Here is an 18450-nt window from a genome sequence, read left to right on the forward strand (position 1 = left end):
AATTTTCTGTCTCTTGATTTGTGTGCTGATTACAAAGGTGTGTTCAATTTGCAAAAAGTCATCAAACTATAAACTCAGATTTGTGCACTTCAATATTATGTATGTTATAATCAATAAAATGTTTTTAAAAAAATGACTGGGTTGCATCTCTACAGAGTCAAATTTATTTTGGGTGTTCTCTCTGTAAAATTTTATTTTAAAGGCATAAAACCATAAGGACAAAGTACAGGAAAGGAGACAACAGCTATTGAGAGAACTTAAATTTTGGAAGCAGATAAGTGATAATAAGTGATAGCCAACGTAGCAGAGAGGAGAAGACTGAAATCTAAGCCTGAAAAGGGGAGGGAGTGGAATCTGAGAAAATAAAAAGCAAGCCAAGTCACACTGCAGAACCCTGGAAAGGCTCAGGAATTGGAGGTGCCAGATACTTGTGAAGATAGGAGTATGAGGTGGGCCTGAGAATGTGAGGATTGGTTGAAAGTATTTATACCCGTTTGGACACTTACCTCCCCACCCATCCTGGCATGATTCTGGAGGCTTCCTTTGGGAGGAGCTGGGCCACAGAGGCTCTGGATTTGGGAGTTTCTGCCTAGAGTAAGACAGGGAGGTTAGTTCAAAGTCCACACGCTGAAGGGTGAGATGCCCAGCCTGCCTTCTCTCAGCTTCCAGAATGCTATCAGCCATGTATAATGTCTCAGGTGAGAAATTAAGAGGATCATTCTAGAGAAACTGACCAACCACAAAGAAAAGGCCCACAGAAACTAATGTTTCTGGATCCCCTGATGAAAATGCTGGGAAATCTGCCTAGTAACTACCTGGAAGCCCATTAGTTAATGAGTTTTGCCTCTGTTTCCCATATCTTGCACATCTTTCCAAGCTGCATCCCGGTGCTTCCCTCTTAAATGTGAAGAGAGCCAGAGATTATCAGATGTTTAAGACCAAAATGGGTAGACGGAAAAAGAAACAAGGAGGAAGTAAAGGCAATGTGAGTATCAGAAGCTTCACAAAAGGATAGCATTGTGAGAGAGAAGATGCTGCATCCATGCAATAGTAACTGGAAATTGAAAAGAAAAGGAACAGAAAACAAAGCAACCTTAGAAATTATTAACCACGTTAAAAGTAAAATCCACAGAATGTGTGGAAGATAAGATTGGGGAAATCTCCCAAAAAGTAGAACAAAAAGATGAAAACTGGAAGAGAAAGGAAAGTTGGAGGATTGGTCTTGGAAATGTAATGTATGAATCATCGGATATCCAGAAAGGAAAACGGAGTAAATAAGAGTGAGAAGATTGTCAAAGAAAGGAATTGAGATTTCCCAGAACAGAAGTACTGGAGCTTTTCAGATTAAATGGGCCTTCTGAATACGCATCACAGAGAATGAAAGTAGACAGCCCCAAGGAACACCATGGAATTTCAGAATATTAGAGTTAAGAGAGGATGTAAGTCTTCGGGGAGGGGGGAGTACATACACAGGATCCGTAATCAGAATGACAGCAGACTTTACTGAAAACTAGAAGATAGTGGAACGATGCCTTCAGGATTCTGGAGGAAGATCATATTTCACCTAGAGTTTTATTTCCAAACCATCAATGAAGTGTGAGATTAGAATAAATAGACGTAGAATTTCTCTAAAATATATACTTCTATGCAGTCTTCCTCAGAAAGCTGTGTGGTCCATCAAAACAAGGTGATTATCCAAGAAAGATGATGCTATGGGACCCAGGAAACAGAGAGGTGCAGGAACTTAGCAGGAGGAAGGTGAAGGGAAGTTCCAGGGTGGCAGCTGCCCCGTAGGTCTAGAAAGGACCCTGTACAGATCTGAAGAGGGCATAGAGTCTGGGCAGGATATTGGCAAGAAAAATACAAACACATCGCCCACCCCAAATTTTAAAATTACTTGACATGTCTGAACGTACTGAGAAGAGATCCATGGTTTTATCTGCAAGGTTAGGGATAAGTGAGAGATAAGTATAGAAAACTGAGCAAGCAGTCACTACAAAAAATGAGATAGTTTTTCAGTCCAGGAGAAAAAAATTGTGCAAGAAAAAAATATAATCACTTACGAAAGTGTTTATATAATTACAACAAAGACTGAATATGGTCAAAATTGTTGATGTAACTGTTGAAAGATAGGATGGAAGGATTGTGGAGCTGGTGAGTGGGGTGTGAGAACGCTAAGCCTTCACAGTCTGTAGGAGGAGATCCTTATAGAAACGCATCACTTAGAACAGTTAGGACTTTTGGTGGTTGTGCATCAGAGTCATCTGGAGAACTTGTTGAAACACAGATTACTGGGCCCCAACCGCAGGGTGTCTGATTCAGTGTGTCTGGGTGGTACCTTAGAATTTGCATTTATAACAGATTCCCGGGACCACACTTTGAGAACCAGAGATAGAGAAAAGCCATGGAAAATACCAGAAAAAGACAGTTGAAAGTGTTTGAGTCTATCTGGTAGAAATGGAGAGGAGTAGTGCAACTGACTTGTGTTTCATTTATAAACTTGTTAGTACTTTTGACATCTTAGTCTATGTCCTTTGAACGATCTATTTTGATACTAAGTTTTTATAAAACCAAAATAGATGTCATTACATCCTTGCATCTAAGTTCATGCTCGTTACCTGTGGCAGAGACTTGGGCCCTCATGCAAAGCCCATATTCTTTGATTTTTCACACAGCTCTAACAAAGCAGATTACTGGTGTGGGAACTGACACAGCCATCTGGGCTGTAAAGCACAGAGCAGCCTACTTACCATGGTGTTTCTTGAGCAGGTTGCTGCCATGCTCAGCAAAGTACTGTTCTTGATATTGATAATAATCCCAACTCATTAAGATATGGTTAAGCAACTGTTTGGTATATTTTATTCAAGGAAGTAAGGGAAATCAGTATCTTTAGATCTCATTTCAAGATGAAATAAATATCAGTTATCTAGAAAATTGCCTCCTGCGGACTGCCTCATTGCTAAATTAGCTGTTACAAAGTAGTCATTTAGGTATGTAATTTTCTCTCAGTGTGTTTCATGTGGCACTTACGGAGAAATGCATGTTGCTCCCACCCTAGATGGTTTCATCGAATAACTCTCATACTTTCTTCCTTTCAGCCCTGCTCCAACCTTGGCCGAAGAAGCCGTCTTGAAGCAGAAGTGTTTACTGACGACTGAGCTCTAAGGGATGGCCTCTTGGCCACCTGTAACTGGAATGCCTAGCGCTCTCCAGCAGTCCGTCCTGGAATCAGGTTCCACTGGAATATGTTGGATTCAGGAGCTTGTCTGTTACTTGTGGGTAAAAACGTTCACCTACATTTGACTTCAACTCCATGAAAAAACAGCTACATTTTCCGTCCAACTGGAAGGGTGTAATTATGCTACATGTTTGCCCAAATGAGGGTATCTGGTCTTTTGCTTTCTATAGTTTTATTAAAGTTGTAAATTCCTGAAACAAGGGAATTACTTTCCCTGTGGTTTCCTTCAAACCCTTGGCTCCACCTAGTGGTTGTAATTGTTCAGGATGCCTTCGTAGCTAGGCCGTCTCTGGTGTCAACAGCCTTGTTCTCTCTCTCTAGTTATCAGGTTGAGTGTCCTTCCTCTCAAGCCCTGTTAGAGAAACTGCATTTTTCATGCATTACCTGGAAATAAAGAATTTAGGGAATTAATGAGGGCAATGTGTAGGTATTAAGGGCTAACTTTTTTATAATTAGAATACTAAAGAGAAGTTTAGAATACAGAGGGTTTTCAAATGTCTCCCATTCTTTTGACTTCTCACTGGACTGGCTATCTTAATACTTCAAGTTGACATAAAGGTAAGATAAACCTTGAGAAGAACTACAGAGAAATCAAGTGGGCGTTGTATTTTTTCAGCCTTGCCTTCCCACAGGGAGCACTGACTTGCACCACACACATATTCTGTGACTTTTCAGCCTGGAAGGAGCCAGGGTAGGTTCGAGAGACCCTGGGCCGTTTCCCACACATGCCTACACTTCTTCCTGAGCAGGCCGGGGGCGCAGGCCTTTCTAGGCTCAGGCCCTGACGGAGCAGCACAACACTGTCTGTGGCTTTAGTGCTCCACACGGTACCTGTTTGCACATAGGCTCCGTTTCCTTTTAGTATAAATTTTGAGCTTGTAAAATGAAGAAAACAAAACAAAAATGCCAGGACAGAAATAGGGAGTCAGGGTGGGGGCATTTTGTTTCTTGAACACCTACTGTGTCCGAAACTGTACACAACACACTGAAAGAGCTCACATCTCACACTACATTAGGAATTGTGTGTTAAAGTTCTCTAGAATTTCCACATCACTTTTGGTCTGTATAGAAAAATTCTGGACATTAAAGTAGTAAATACTCATTATAGAAAATAGAGAAAAGTATAAGAATAACCATTCACGATCTCAACACCCAGAAAAACACTGTTTTAGCTTTAAAACTTTAGAATGCATAAGGTAGACCTCAGTTGCTGTTGGAAGTGAGGACGACGTGGAAACCATGTGGGTAAAGCCACTGTTAATCCCTGTTATTCAAGACTGATGTTATACTGTTCCTCGTGGAATTTGCTTTTTAGTTTTCTGTCCTGTGATGTGTGTATAATTGAGTGTTAATGTATGTGGCTCAGCGTAAAAGAACAGCCAGTTTTATGATCTTTAAAATTCCATGGTTTGGACTATCCTGGGCTCCCTTTAGCATAATCATGTGCTCAGGCAAACACACGCAAGTGTCTGACTGGAAAGCTGAGGAATTTTAATCCTGTGCTGTTTCCCAGGGAGCTGTGCAGACTGGAAACCACTTTTGCACAAAACTATTTTGCTGAAGGAAAGAAAGTTGGCACTTCTTGCTGGCTGCCTCCCCTTAGCCATTGTGCTAAGCTGGTAGATTTCACTGGTGGAGCTCTTGCCAATTCTTAATTGTAAAACAAATTTTCCAGCAGCTGTACGGGACACCCCGAACCAGGGGCTTGACCCAGGACGTGTTGGACTGGACATCACGTTTTCAGTGTCCTGACAACCCTAGATGCACTGAAAGGTTAGGTTGTGCTTCCAACCACAAAGCAGCGAGGGCATTACTAGCTTGGAAAGCCTGAATTTCCCATCTAGTTTAGGAGGTAGCACCATCCTCCTTTTAAACTTCCTAGAATTTAGGAATTAAGTTGTTGAGAATATTCTATAACCTTTGTGTCTTCAGGTACCTGTGTTCTTGCCACTCAGAATATTGCTAGGGACTTTCTTAAAATTCACTTAAGTCTCAAGCTAAAAGGAAATTTTGTCTCATGTTCTGACATGAAGTGGTAAACATGGAAATTAATACTTTAACAGGGACTTGGCCCTGACAGATTAGAGACCTGTTAGGTGTAACTTTCCTGTCATATCTGCTGCTGGTGCCATCTCTGAGCTGATGTAAACCTCATCTTGTTCTGCTCATCGAGAATGGGAGGGAGGGAGGGGCAGGGCTGAGGAGACTGAATGTGTCAGATGGGGAAGGGGGGAATCTGTCTCTGTGAGCAGGAGAGAAGCACTGTGAGTCGGTAAAGGATGCTGTCATTGGAGCTGATACTGGATACGAGGGCAGCCTGGGTTCATTGAAGTAGGAGGAGCGGGAAAGGAGGAACAGCTGTGGAGGCACTATAGGCTGGTGCCCTGCAGGGCAGAGGACCCCATTACAAGAGGTTAGAATCTGCCTGCACATCTGAATCATCTGATAAATTAAGTAAAGCTCAGATCCTCAGATGAGGTTAAATAGCCCTACTGTCTGTTCAGAAGGACAGCCAGTTAGGCAGGAAGTTTTTCTGTATCCAGATGAGGTTCCCATGGTACAATATAGCTAAAAAGAAATATTGGCAACGTTTAATCAAGTCAATTAAGTCAGGAGTAATGAGAACATGTTTGAAAAGAAAGCAAGAACAATGGTTTATTTGAGTGCTCCAGCTAGAGAGCGGTTAGCCGTCCTCCATTGGAGGCAGCTTTACGGCCGAGATAACAGACCCAGAGCTGCAAAAACAAACGAAGGCTGCTTCAGCCACAGGCTCAACTGCCCTGTGGTTACTCTTTCCAGATTTCCAGGACCAGATTTTACTCTGGGAACTCGTTAGGAAGAAGGACGATAGAACTTGTGACTGTGAGCCGGGTTAGGCGGGCGCTGAAAGTGGTGGCACCTCTGCCGTCCTCTCCCGTCGCCTCACCGGTCTGTCGCCTGTGCTCCAGTGTTGCTGCTGCTGCTCTTGGATGGTTTGCCGTGTGCACAGCTCTAGTACACTTAGCACAGCGCTCGGCAGTGGACGGTCTGCTGCCGGCCTTGGGCGAGCTGCAGATGAATCTCAGATCAGTCCTTTGTACAGTCTGGAAGGAAGGGGAGAGGCGGCCTGCTGGTTTAAAATAAGATTGGCAGTTTCAGTTTTCTGCCCTATACTGTTCCTCAGAACTTGTAACATAATCAGTGAGATCCTATGTCTCACTGTCAGTTGTATCACCTTTGTATCCGCAGGAAGGACTTCTTGTTCTTTCATTCCTGACCTTCAGGAAACACTGCTGAACAGAGGAATGCTTAGGTTCCTTTGATCTTGGTAAATTTAGACATGCCCTTAGCAGTTTTCCTAAAACGTTTAAGAAAAAAAATTTTTTCTGCTTTACCTCCCCAACCCCCCCCCCATACATAGTTGTATATCTTAGTTGCAGGTCCCTCTAGTTGTGGCATGTGGGACGCCACCTCAACAAGGCCTGACAAGCAGTGTCATGTCCGTGCCCAGGATTTGAACTGGGCCACGAACTTAACCGCTCAACCACGGGGCTGGCCCCCAAAAAAATTCTTTTAAAAAATATTTCTTATAGTTCGCTAATGTTTTGTCTTTACCTTTATCTGCTCCTGCACAATCACGGGTGCTCTGTGGACAGTTAAGGGTGAAAGCCCCGGTCGTTCCTTGCGTCTGGACTGCTTGTTCTCTTACGCTTCTCAGTTCTGGCTGAAACTGGGGCCTCTGTCTTCTCCTAGATGAGCCCAAGATGAAAGCTCAGTATCATGTCAGAAACCTTGTTAGAGCTGAATTATTTGGGAGTTACTTACATGGAGAAAAATCTTTGATATTTTTCCGTAAGTAAGGGTCTTGAGAAGCACAGTTCCTGTCTGCTCCTTTAGAGCAGGGTCAGCAGACTTTCTGTAAAGAGCAGAGGGAGTTAACACTTTACTGTCACCTCTGCTTTGCAGCGCAGAAGCAGCATAGGCCAGAGTCAGTGAGCCGGCATGGCTGGGTTCCAGAAAGCCTCACGAAACAGGTGCGCGTCCCGGTCTCCAGCTCTGTAGGGGAGAGTGGCTCCCTGGGAGGCAGGCAGGTGTTCAGAGTTCTGCAGCGTCGCCCGTTGCTTGGAGGCACCTGACATCTTTAGATCCTCATTCACACATGGACAAGGTCAGTCATGGGTCTCACCGTTTCTGATTAATTTTGCCCTCAGCCTTTTAGTTGCTTAGAAACCTGGAATCTTATGCAGACTGAACAACGTACATTTCTGTATTATTTGTCCTATTTCCCTCTCAAAAATTTAAACACTCTGGTTCTTGAATGATCAGAGGAAAGTTGGCAACTTTTCCTACCTATTAGCGCCCAGGATGAGGGTTTGTTTGGATTATAGAAACTTGCCCTGAGTCTTACTCTGCTGTGTTAACATGTTGGTAGAGCTGTGATGATTTCCAGTTCTAAGAGACAGGAGCCATAAATCTCCTTATCACATTGCTTGAGACAACAACTCAGTGACTTCCCAGGATTTCTCTTTGTCAGCGATGCGTTTTAGCACAGATCCCTTGCTCTTTTTATCTTCATGAGGACCTCACTATTTCGTGTTTACTTTTTATATGTGTAAAGCTTTGCAGTAGCTTTTAAATTGTAATTTATTTTTATATCAAGTGCACTACTCATTCAGTGAGCCCCACAGTGTTATGACTTGTATTAGAAGCATTGCCCCGAACTGTGAGTCGTTTGTATACCGAGATGAGAACTGTAGATGTGACCACAAATAAAGCTTTTGTGAGACATTTGTTTTGTGAGCTGTTTCAGTTTCTTGGAAGTGTAATACCTGTTTGCTGGCCTTTTTCTCTCCTCAGCAGCATTGTTACTTCAGAGTAGCTGTTAGGTGGAGCTGTTGTTAATGAGAGGCCGAGGAGAAGCAGCCCCAAGGTTTTCAGTGTTCATTTTAGTAGGTATGGTGTAAATTTGAGAGTAGAGGCGTTTTCGAAGTTTAAAGACCTCATTGGTCATGGCCAGCTGTTCTGGAAGGCACAGCGGTCGTTCCCAGGAGCAGCGTGTACAGTAGAAGCACAGCTCTGCTGGTTCACACCCGCGGGACCTTGAGTGAACTACATAACACACCTGCGCCTCTGTTCCTTCCTCTGAAATAATGCGTTCCGTGTGCGATATAGCGTCCTCTAGAGGGCAGGGAGATGTCCTCCCACTCCTTCGCCTCCCGCCGCCCCAGCCTTCTCCAGGTGTGCGCCCGCCGCCCCAGTCTTCTCCAGGTGTGCGCCCGCCGCCCCAGTCTTCTCCAGGTGTGCCTCCACCATCCACCCTAGCCTTCTCCAGGTGTGCGTCCACCGCCCGCGGTCCCAGCAAAGAGCAGTGATGCCCGTATTGATTTCAGTTCAGGACTTCTGCTGGGCAGAGGTATCCGGCACCACCGGAAGTCAGCCAGGCTTCTGAGAAGTCTCGTCTGTCCCTCTCCCCTTCTCTCCTTTCTGCCTACAAGACGGGCAGCCATGGGCCTTGGAAAACAAGAAGCTTCTTAGGCTCTTTGAAGATGTGCAGGGAGCGGCAGGAACCTGGGCTCGGTCACCTGTGCTGGAAGCTCTCCTAAAAGATTTTTTGGCGGTAAGCATCCAAAGTCACTCTAGCTTAAGCGCAACGATTCATTGGAGAGAGATGGTGAGCTCTCTGAACCCACAGGAAGGCGGGAGGCGGGCAGAAGTGAAGGGGAGGAACAGCCTGGCCTCTGCCTGCTGCTCCCCAGGCAGGGAGCTTCGGCTGGCGCCTTGGGTTGTGTGCCCACATGTTGGCCCTGGAGGGCAGGACACCTGACAAGGCCATGGATTCCCAAAGGGAAGAGAATGGATACTGGGCTGCCGAAACCACCACAAAAAGAACCCAGCATGCTACCCAGAGAGGGCTTTTGTGGTCAGCACCAAGAAAAGGCAGGAGGGGTGAAGAGGGTGGCTGCGGAGCTCAGATTGGGAAGACGTCAGTGTTGGTTTGGTGGCAGTGTGATGGCTTAGGGTGATCTGTCCCAGCAGACATTCAACCCCACCGTGCTTAGATTCTGGGCCTCCATCCTGGAGGAGAGACCTACAGGGGTGCAGAGCAGCCCTTCTGTCCACAGCAGGGTGGCCCGGCCCACACGTGCGCTGGGGGTGCTCCCCAGCCCTGTGTAGTGCACCCTTCACACATCACGTGCACCACGCAAAAATAAGCGCTAGCTCATGCTCTCAAGCTAGGAAATCAGGATGTTGGGGCAGAAATAGATTTTCAAAATAACCTAGTCCCAGCTCCTCAATGCTTCGATCAGGAAACAGGTCCAGAGAGGAAAAGAAACTTGCCCCAGGTCGGAGGGCCAGGGCCAGGAATTCAGTTCTTGGCTTCCAGGACATTGTCTCCCTGCTCTCCTTTGTTGTCTTCCGTCCATACTACTTGTCTTGGCTCTCGACATCAGAGTTGCCACAAAGGGTAGTCTCGCTTTTTCTGCTGTATCCTTGAGGCCCTTCCTCCCTGGTTCCAGAATGTCCCCAGGAGAAGCTTATCCGTTTCAAGATTCTGTGGCTCCAGGCAAAAGCCTTCTCAAAAAGAAGGCCCCAACCCGGATCTGGAGGGACCCGCACACCTCTACCATCCTTCAGGGCCCCAGAGGTCCTGGAACAGACCCCTCCTCTTCCCAGGTTGCAGCCACTAGTCCCTGCCTCGGGAGGATCTCCCCACGTTGCCCACGTGCTCCCAAATCCCACTTGTCCATCCCGTCAGGAGCTCAGAGGATCATCTTGCTGGCAAACCGAGAGGACAGGAAGAGTCCCACTCGTCCCCAGGGAGCTCGCACACAGTTTGCCACTGGTTCTTTTTTTTTTCCTATACAAAAATCATTAACATTTAAAAGAATGACGTTTTACATCTGATCCTCAGAAATGTCGATGCAAATAATCCATAATCAATCGATAAGATTGGGGTGAGTTTACTATGAGCCAGGTCTGAGGAGGGCCTAGCCCAGGGCCTGCCTTCCCCAAGGAAGGAAGGGCACCAAAGAAGTGGGAGGTACGGAGTGGTTGTATACCATCTTGGAACAAAGAGGATACATCACATTGACAGGAGTATCTCTTTTACTGTCATGAGATGCTGAGCTGGCACAGCAGGTCAGTGGTCAGCAGGCCAGTGGTCACAAGCTGAGCATACCAAGTCAGTAATTAATCCTTAGTTTCCAGAAAGAGAATGCTTATCCTTAAAGAAATGCCGATATGGGAGAAAGCTACATTCTTATCTTTAAGGGCCTCATTCTTGTCTTTGGGACATAGTAAATGTTTAAAGCAGAGGTACAATGCATGCTCGACAGGCCATGTGAGGCCCTTTTGGCAAAACAAGGTCAGGCTGAATTAGTTTTACACCAAATGGCTTCCTCACAGGCTCCTATATATATCCTATTGCTTTTCATTTGTTTATTGGCCATTATGCATCTTATAGTTGAAATTTTGTATCCTTTTACCAACCTCTCTCCATTTCCCCCACCCCCTGGCAACCACCATTCTATTGTCTTGTTCTGTGAGTTTGGCTTTTTTAGGCTCCACATGTGAGTGAGACCATGCAGCATTTGTCTTTCTCTGACTTACTTCACTGAGCCTAATGCCCTCAAACTCCATCCACGTTGTCACAAATGGCAGGATTTCCTTCTTTTTCGTGGCTGGATAATATTCCATTGTGTATATATAGCATGTTTTCTTTCTCCATTCACTGTTGATGGACACTTAGGTTGTCTCCACATCTTGGCTATTGTGAATGATGCCCTGGCTCTTAGTCTGCTTTCAGGCTAAGGACTCTCTGGCAAATGGACACTCAGGCAGTTTTGCCTACAATTCCACGTGCTCATTGATCCCCCAGGAAGCCTCAGATTGGAAGCCTCTTCTCTAGACTGATGATGGGAATGTCAGGCTGGAGGAGGTACTGGGAGAGGAGAAGGCAGAGAGAAGGAGGCGGCTTTACTTGGACAACTGCTGGCTCCCCTCCCAGCTGTCTGCAGCACTGGCCCAGGGTAGAAGCCCAGCACGTGCTGACTAAAGGCCTGAAGGCACACAGAGTTCCCAGCTTAGAATATTAAAGAACACAATCCTCTAGGCCAACTGTTTTATATGTTTTCTTACTCAGTTACAATAATATACAAATATGCCCTAATGGAAGCTCATCCATCGGCCCCTCTGCCTTGTCCTTGTAAATGGGGTGAGACTAGTACCTGCCTCATGGTGTGAAGGTTAAATGAGTTAACAGTAGAATCCTCCTGTGTGCTGATGCCCCCCAAGCCCTAGTTCCGACCCAGATCTCTTCCTGGACCCCCTCCCAGCTCCACTTGGATGCTGGACACGCATCTCAGACTCGGCATATCTTAAGCCAAACTTAAAGTGGCTAACAAAGCCCCCCACCCCACACATGCCCAAATGGCTGCTTCTCAAGGCCTGATCTCAGCGAACTATCTATCTGCCCCTGATTCCTCTTGCTCCCCTCCCATGTCCCATCAGCCCTCACGTCCCGTGGCGTCTATCTCTGAGATGCCTCCGTTTCTGCAGCTAACCCCTTGACCAAGGCAGGTCTGGCTTGCGCTCCTGCAGCTGCCTTCCTGGTGGTTTCCTGCATTCGCTTAGGTGAAGCCGTTTTCCAGCTGTAGCCAGAAGTGAGGTCACGTTCCTCCTCTACGTTGAAGCTTTAATGGCTTCCCAGTGCCCTCAACACAGAATCCACACTCCGTTGGTGGCTTCCATGGCATGGCCGGTGGCTGTGCTGCTCCCACTCCACTGGGTAGCCTGCACTCACTCTCATGATGGGGCCTTCCCTTGTTCTGGTGGGAACTTGGTGGCCCCAGGCCCCTTGCCTTGAGGATCCTTGTTCAGGGCTCAGGTTGCACGTCACTTCTTCCAGATGTCCTCCTATGCACTCCAATATCAGCCCATTCCCACTGTCACCACCTTTTGTGATTACTTGTTAACCGTCTTCTCTGATAATATAAGCTTGTCCTGTGCTGCATTCAGGGCGCCCAGCACGCTGCCTGGCACGCAGGTGAAGGAATGCTGAACTGATTAAGCACCCACTCTGTTCCATGGAGGCTGTAAGGCCTTGGTTTAGAGGTCCCCATTTACTCCTTACCACAACTTCTGTGGTCTTAAGGGAGCCAGGAAGTCTGGCTGTAGCTGGTGTTGGACCAGGAGTTGAACCAGGTCTGTTTGACTCTAGCGCCTGAATTCAGCATGTCCCAAACTTTGGGCCTTCACACACAGGTCACAAGTCATCCTGATTTGCCTGGGGCTGAGAGGGGTCCTGGGACATGGGACTTTCCATGCTAAAACCAGGAAAGTCCTGGGCATACCAGGACAACTTGTCAGTGTACTAACAGACCACCTTCACAATTTTGCCACATCTGTGTGTTAGCTACTTAGTATTTATCCTTACATTATCTTTTCATCAACTTGCTTTTACATAGCTTCATCCTAAAATGTAAATCACAGTTGTGATGGGCTGGTTATTGTCTTGCTAATATGTAGTAAAATAAACACAATTATTAAAATGAAAAGTGGTCTGCCAGTATATCACATAAAGCCATCTCACACAGCCCCAGGGGTGAGCTTGCCCTGCTTTGGGAAACCCTGTCCAGCCCTGCACTTGCCCAGACCCCTGTCTGCTCTTCCTGCCCCTGAGCCCTCCCAGGGAAGCACTGTGCCCGCCTCCTGTGACTCAGCCCCAGGGGTGTCAGCGCTCACTGCAATGTGTAGGTTGCCTCCTTCAGGGGTCCCAGCCTCCGCACGAGGGCTGTTATCATTCAGATACCAGTGAAGAGCCTATTAATGACAATGGGAGGCAGTAAGCAGTGTGTCTGGGGACACAGTACTTGTCACAGTCAAAGTATGAACCTGGATGTGCTGTGGTCTGTCTCAGGCAGAGCCAGAACACAGGCCCAGCTCCTTAGGAAGTCCTGGTTGATTTGGGCTAGCCTCAGAATTCTCTGTCTACCTCTTCTCAAGAAGGGTCCTGAGAGCTCTTGTCCTGAGCCCTTACACCTCTGCCTTGACACTTCCCATCACCCCACAGCTGCCTGCCGTCTAAGCCGCCCTCTCCCCTGCTCCATTCCTGGGATGGGGTGGAAAGCCCTGCCTCAGCGAACCCCCTCAAAGCCGACCTACTTTGCAGTTCAGTGTAAGAGCGAAGGCCCACGCTTTTGCAGGATTCTTTTTCTTCTGAGCCAGGCTGGGTTTAGGGTGAGGTGAGTGAGGTGCAGAGGGTGCTAAATTGAGGCACTTGTTCCTGGGGTCATACAAGTGCCCAGCCTGCACTTGCACAACCCGGCAGGTAAGCGCCTCCTTCTAGTTTGCACCCTATGCACCTCTCATTTCACGCTAGCCCGACCCTGCTCCTGAGGCTGGATGCTGGGCCCCAGACCTTAAAAAGTATCTGAGGACAGGGCTTGGTGAGATCTTCAACGGAGACCCTTTCAGCAGTGTCACGCCAACCTCTGAATCTGCCTGCAGAGCCTGGAAGTCGGGGTGAGTCTAGTGACCTGCATGGAGCCCCCTCCGCAGCGCTGTTGTGGGAGCAGAGCAGAAGCCCAGAGATGCTTCCAGGGCTCCGCGGAGACTGTCTACACCTGTTGGGGGGCGGGGTCCTACGGCTGGCAGCAACCAGGGAAATCCCCGCAACCTCCTAGGCCGTGATGTCCTTGGTGACCACAGGGAGGCGCTGCAGCACTGAGAAGACCCGGCGGGTCCAGCTAGTAGGAAAGTTCTCTCCTCCGAGGGTCACTTCCAGTTTGCAGGAGAGCGGCCCCTGCAGGGTGTGGGAAACGCTGGAAAGTGAGAGAGAATATTATGGAAGTGGGTGTTGGCCAGACGTGCCCTGGCAGTTTATTCACCTTTAGGGAGAGAGAAGATAGCTCCCTGCCAGGAAGGGGAAGCTCCCAAGACAGGGCTGTCCCTGGGCACGGGAGGCCCTCCCTGGCCCTTTCTGCAGGCACGGGGCAGGGGTCGTTAGGACTAGGAACTGCGCGCCTATTTTGCAGCCGAGTCTTAGGGGCCCTATCTTTGTAGCCTCCCAGTCTTCTCTCTACCACCCGGAGCTGGCGTTATGGCTCTTCCTCTGCCCCAGTCCTCAGCCCTGTGCCCCGCTCCCACACCCCGCAGGCCGCCACTCTCCTGCTTTCTTCTCCAAGACCCAAGCGGCTGCCCCGGCTTTGGGTTTACACAGGTGGTAGCCAGTAAGCCCCCTCCCTCGGGGAAAGCTGCCCAGGCCTGCAGACAGCTCAGTCCCCCAGGTCCTCGCTTGCCACACTCTCTCCAGCAGGTGATGAGTGTGACTTGTGAGTCTCAGGCCAAATTTTTTAAAACAGAAAAGGACTTTAAAAACTCTTTATTATGGAATCTATCACACATACCAAGGAGTGCACAGGCATGCAAGCACAGCGTGACACCTTACTGTCAAGCCGAAGCTCCTGTTATCACACCCCAGGTCCCGTCCCACGGTCAATCTTCCCCAACTGCGGGGCTGGGTTTCACCTGCTTTGGAACTTCTCATAAAGAGACTCATACCGATGTGTTCTTCCCAACTTCTCCGGGTCTGTCTTGTCACTTCGGCCGATGACTGCTGCACATCCCCTCTGCGCCGGGCTCTCCAGTCAGCGTGCAGACCCCACAAGGCTCCACCAGCACAGAGAGTCCATGCCGACGGTGCCCTCTGTGGTCCCGGAGGCCATGCTGACCCGACGCTGACAGTCCTGCCTCCTTCTGGCTTCTGCTCAGAGTTCTGGAGCTCCCTTCTCCATCGCACCTTCCTCCCTTCTCCGCAGGCCCAAGTAAAACTGTCATCTACCCCTATTTTTGTCAACTCCAGCTTTTCACAGCTGGATCCAGGCTTTGCTCCCTGGACTTGGCTCTAAATGATTTTTGGTTCTTTCAGAACATCAAATCCTCCCTCAAAGGCAGAGAGCTGCTACCTGAGACTGTCCCAAGAACGCCCTCCAAGCAGTGACGGCAGGTCCCACAGTGCCCTGGCAGGGCAGAGACAGTCTGCCAGGGGGCCTCTGTGGGGCCGTTCCCGCCTGGCCAGGGTGCGGTGACACTTCCCTACCTTGGTCCCATCATCGCACCCAAGCCTGTGGCGGCCTGTGGCCTGGGCTCTCGGATTTCGTCTGTGACGGCCAGTGCAGCCCTCAGGCCCCTGCCTGCCCGCGCGGCCCCAGCGTCCTCGGATGCCCAGAGCACCACCCAGCTCGGCGCACGGAGTGCCGTGAGCACCTGAAGTCAGACCCTGTCTGGGACTCCTGGAGCTCCCACCTGGTCTCGGAGAGGGCCCTGCACCCCAAGAACGCGCGAGGCCATCCCTGGAGGTCACCACCCCCGTCACTTTCCCACTTTCCCCTTTATGTCCTGTACTCCTCTCTTGCCCTGGGGACGCCCCGCCTTGTGGAGCACAGGTCCTGGGAGGAAACCTTTGAACTGAGAACAGGACTTGTGCCTGGAGCAGAGCCGGAAGCCTCGTCTGACGTTGCCCTGTGTACCCTGAGCTGTGGCCAGGAGCTGAAGCCTCCGCCACCACCAAAGTCCAGAGGGAAGTGAGGCGGCAGCGAGAACCGGGGCTTCCAGGCCTTTCCATCCAGGCAGGGCACATCTGCCCCCAGGAGTCCGGGTTTCGGGGCAAAGCTAGGTCTCAAGAGAAGCTCATGAGTCCCCAAGACGGGAGACAGTCTGCTCTGTCAGACAGACCTGTTTGTTTGCTGGGTCCTGGGTTCCCACAATCTCAGGAGCGGAGCCGTTATGTCTGGCCAGGAAGGCAGGCGGTGGAACTTTGCCTCTCCCATCCCAAGGGGCAGTTGGTTCCTGAGTGGGGCACTCAACAGGTAGTGAGGGAACACACCCAGGTGCCAGGTCATACTGTGCAAGGGCATCCCATGTCTCCACCAGGGCCCAAATCTCCTTGCCACCCACGCTGACACAAGGGAAGCAAACGATTTCAACAACAGAGCCCTTTCAAACCCAGGAATGGTGCTGAGCGGATGCCCGACAGCAGAAGGCACAAGCACACTGAGGGCCCCGGGCGTCAGACCCTGAGCCCCACGCCTGGGATGCCCTGTGACTCGGTGCGGGGGAGGCTCGGGGTCACTCCCTGGAATGCAAAAGTGGGTCTGATGACCCCTATGCAGAAACTGCAGGGAGGTACCTCCCTTCCGTGGCTGCTGGGTTATTTGGTGGGCATGTCCCTCTCTGTCATTGAGTCACAGGGGCAGGTGGGTCTCAGAAGGCTGTGTTTCTCTCTAGTGTGGACACCCAGGGGTGTGGAGTGGGGCACTGAGCTGCCCTTCTGGCTGCCCTCCCCGAGGGCGGGAACTCTGGCAGGCTTTCCGAAACACAAGGAGCGCCTTTCCCATCCTCTGGCCGCAAAGCCAAAGGGGAAGTCGCTGGGAGGCCGCCTTCCCCGGCCGGCTGGGCTCTGCGTTCCAGGGCGCACAGACTGAGGCCTGGGGGAGCTTGGCGCCCTCAAGGTCCTGGGGCCCCGCCGTCCACTCTGGGGCCAGGGCAGGGAGGTGGCCTGTTTGGCAGCCACGCAGAGGAAACAGTTCTGCTGTCACTGTCCGAGGGAAGCTGTGGGTCAGGAATGTCCACAGACAGGCCCTGCGAGGCCCGCCGGGACTAGGTTTGGAGAGAAGCTGCGGGAGTGCCGCGTCCCGCCCCACCTCCCACTGTCGACACGGCCCCCAGGAGCGGACAGCGGGGCCCCGCCCCAGGAACATGCCCACGGTGAGCTTTGGGACGAAGTGCTCTTCCTGTGCGGACTGGGACACGCCCACGGATGTTCCCGCGCCAAAGAGTTTCACGACAGCCCGACGGGCAAGGCCACCGCGGCAGTCACTGGGCAGGAAGGGGTGGCAGCGTTAAGGAGGGCTCACCACAGCCTAAGGGAGCTCCAGGTTCGCATCTGATCGTCTGTGAGAACCAGGCTCAGGCCCCGCTTCGGAAGGCAAACTGGCGGCCTTGCCCTCGCCACTTGCGAGGACGCTCCCGCTCCCACCGCCCATTTCAGCGATCCCCGCGTTATACCCGACGACGGGAGCCAGGCCCGCCTGGTCGTGACATGCTTTTGCCACGAGGTGACGGCTGCAGCGAGCTTTCCAGAACCAGGACTCCCGCTCCCACCCGGGTCCTCGGGCCCCATTTGAGGCCCAGAGAACACCCCCGGGCGCACCAGCGCGGCGGACCCCCGAGGGCCCAGCCTTGAGCGGCGGGAGGTGCTCGAGGGACACACGCCGCCGGTCGCCGCCACAACCCGGAGCCCTGGAGCGTGGGGGGCGGCCCCGGACCGCAGCGGCAGAGGAGGGCGGGCACTCGGGGCCGGCGCCCCGGCTCGGTCCAGTCCCGGGCCCCGCGAGGCCCGGAGGCCGAGGGCGCCCTCTCTGGGTCCGCTTCGGGAGCCGTCGGCGCCCGCTCGGGCCCTCGGCCGTGCTCCCTGGAGGGCCCCAGCCAAGTCACCGCGGCTCCCCGAGGGGGGCGGGGCGGGGCGGGGCGGGGGTCTGCCCGTCGGGCCCCGTGCAGGGCCGGCCCGCGCTGCGCGCCTCTCGGGGCCCGGCTGGCGCAGCTGCCCTGCCATCGGCCGTCACGGCCCCCCGCTGTCCCCCCGCGCGGCCGGGCTGCGCTCCGCTCCCTGGCTGAGGGCGACTGCGCGGGACTAACAGAGGAGGGACACCGAAAAAGACAGGATGAAACGTGAAACGTCATGACAAAATTCGGAAGACTTGACTGCGAGAGATGAAAACACAACATGCTCGAATACAGATATTTGCATATTTAAAAGCGTGTAGCTTCGTGGCAGTGCTGCCCCAGGACTGATGTTAATTGGTGGGCTGTTACCTAGACTCCGTCTTCCAGTCTCTCGCTCAGTGTGACGCATGCTCTCCCTACATTGAGAGGCGCCAGCTTCGGACAAAGACTAGGATGCGTGTTTGTAACCAAATAAAACCAAAACTGTCAACTTTTTTTTTTTTTTTTAAATCTTTTATGGCAAAATTGCCTTTACAGCCAATTAGTTGTTTGAGGGAAAGTATTTGCGGTGAAAATCTTTGTGGCAGTAACTGCTTGCGGCAAAGACACCTGTGGTGAAAACACATAGAACCAGAAGACTCTCCAATGGGCTCTTTGTAAGTTTAAAAAAAATTTATGTAGTAAAATATAAATAATGTAAATTTATGTAATCTAATATAAATTTAAAA

The 18450-nt window shown here is 50.5% G+C and overlaps 1 protein-coding gene across 3 annotated transcripts in view; it reads left to right on the top strand.

Annotated features, from left to right (window-relative positions):
• Window positions 1-5398, top strand: part of EPB41L5 (erythrocyte membrane protein band 4.1 like 5) — a 115057-nt gene extending 109659 nt beyond the window's left edge. For all 3 annotated transcript variants that reach the window (XM_046657917.1, XM_046657918.1, XM_046657919.1), the window contains one exon: window positions 3099-5398. In XM_046657917.1, the coding sequence (XP_046513873.1) occupies window positions 3099-3165 (67 nt within the window). In that variant the 3' untranslated portion in view covers window positions 3166-5398. The remainder of the gene's footprint in view (window positions 1-3098) is intronic.
• The last annotated feature ends 13052 nt before the right edge of the window (window positions 5399-18450 follow it).

This window comes from Equus quagga, chromosome 4, assembly GCF_021613505.1.
Source record: "Equus quagga isolate Etosha38 chromosome 4, UCLA_HA_Equagga_1.0, whole genome shotgun sequence".
NCBI lineage: Eukaryota > Metazoa > Chordata > Mammalia > Perissodactyla > Equidae > Equus > Equus quagga.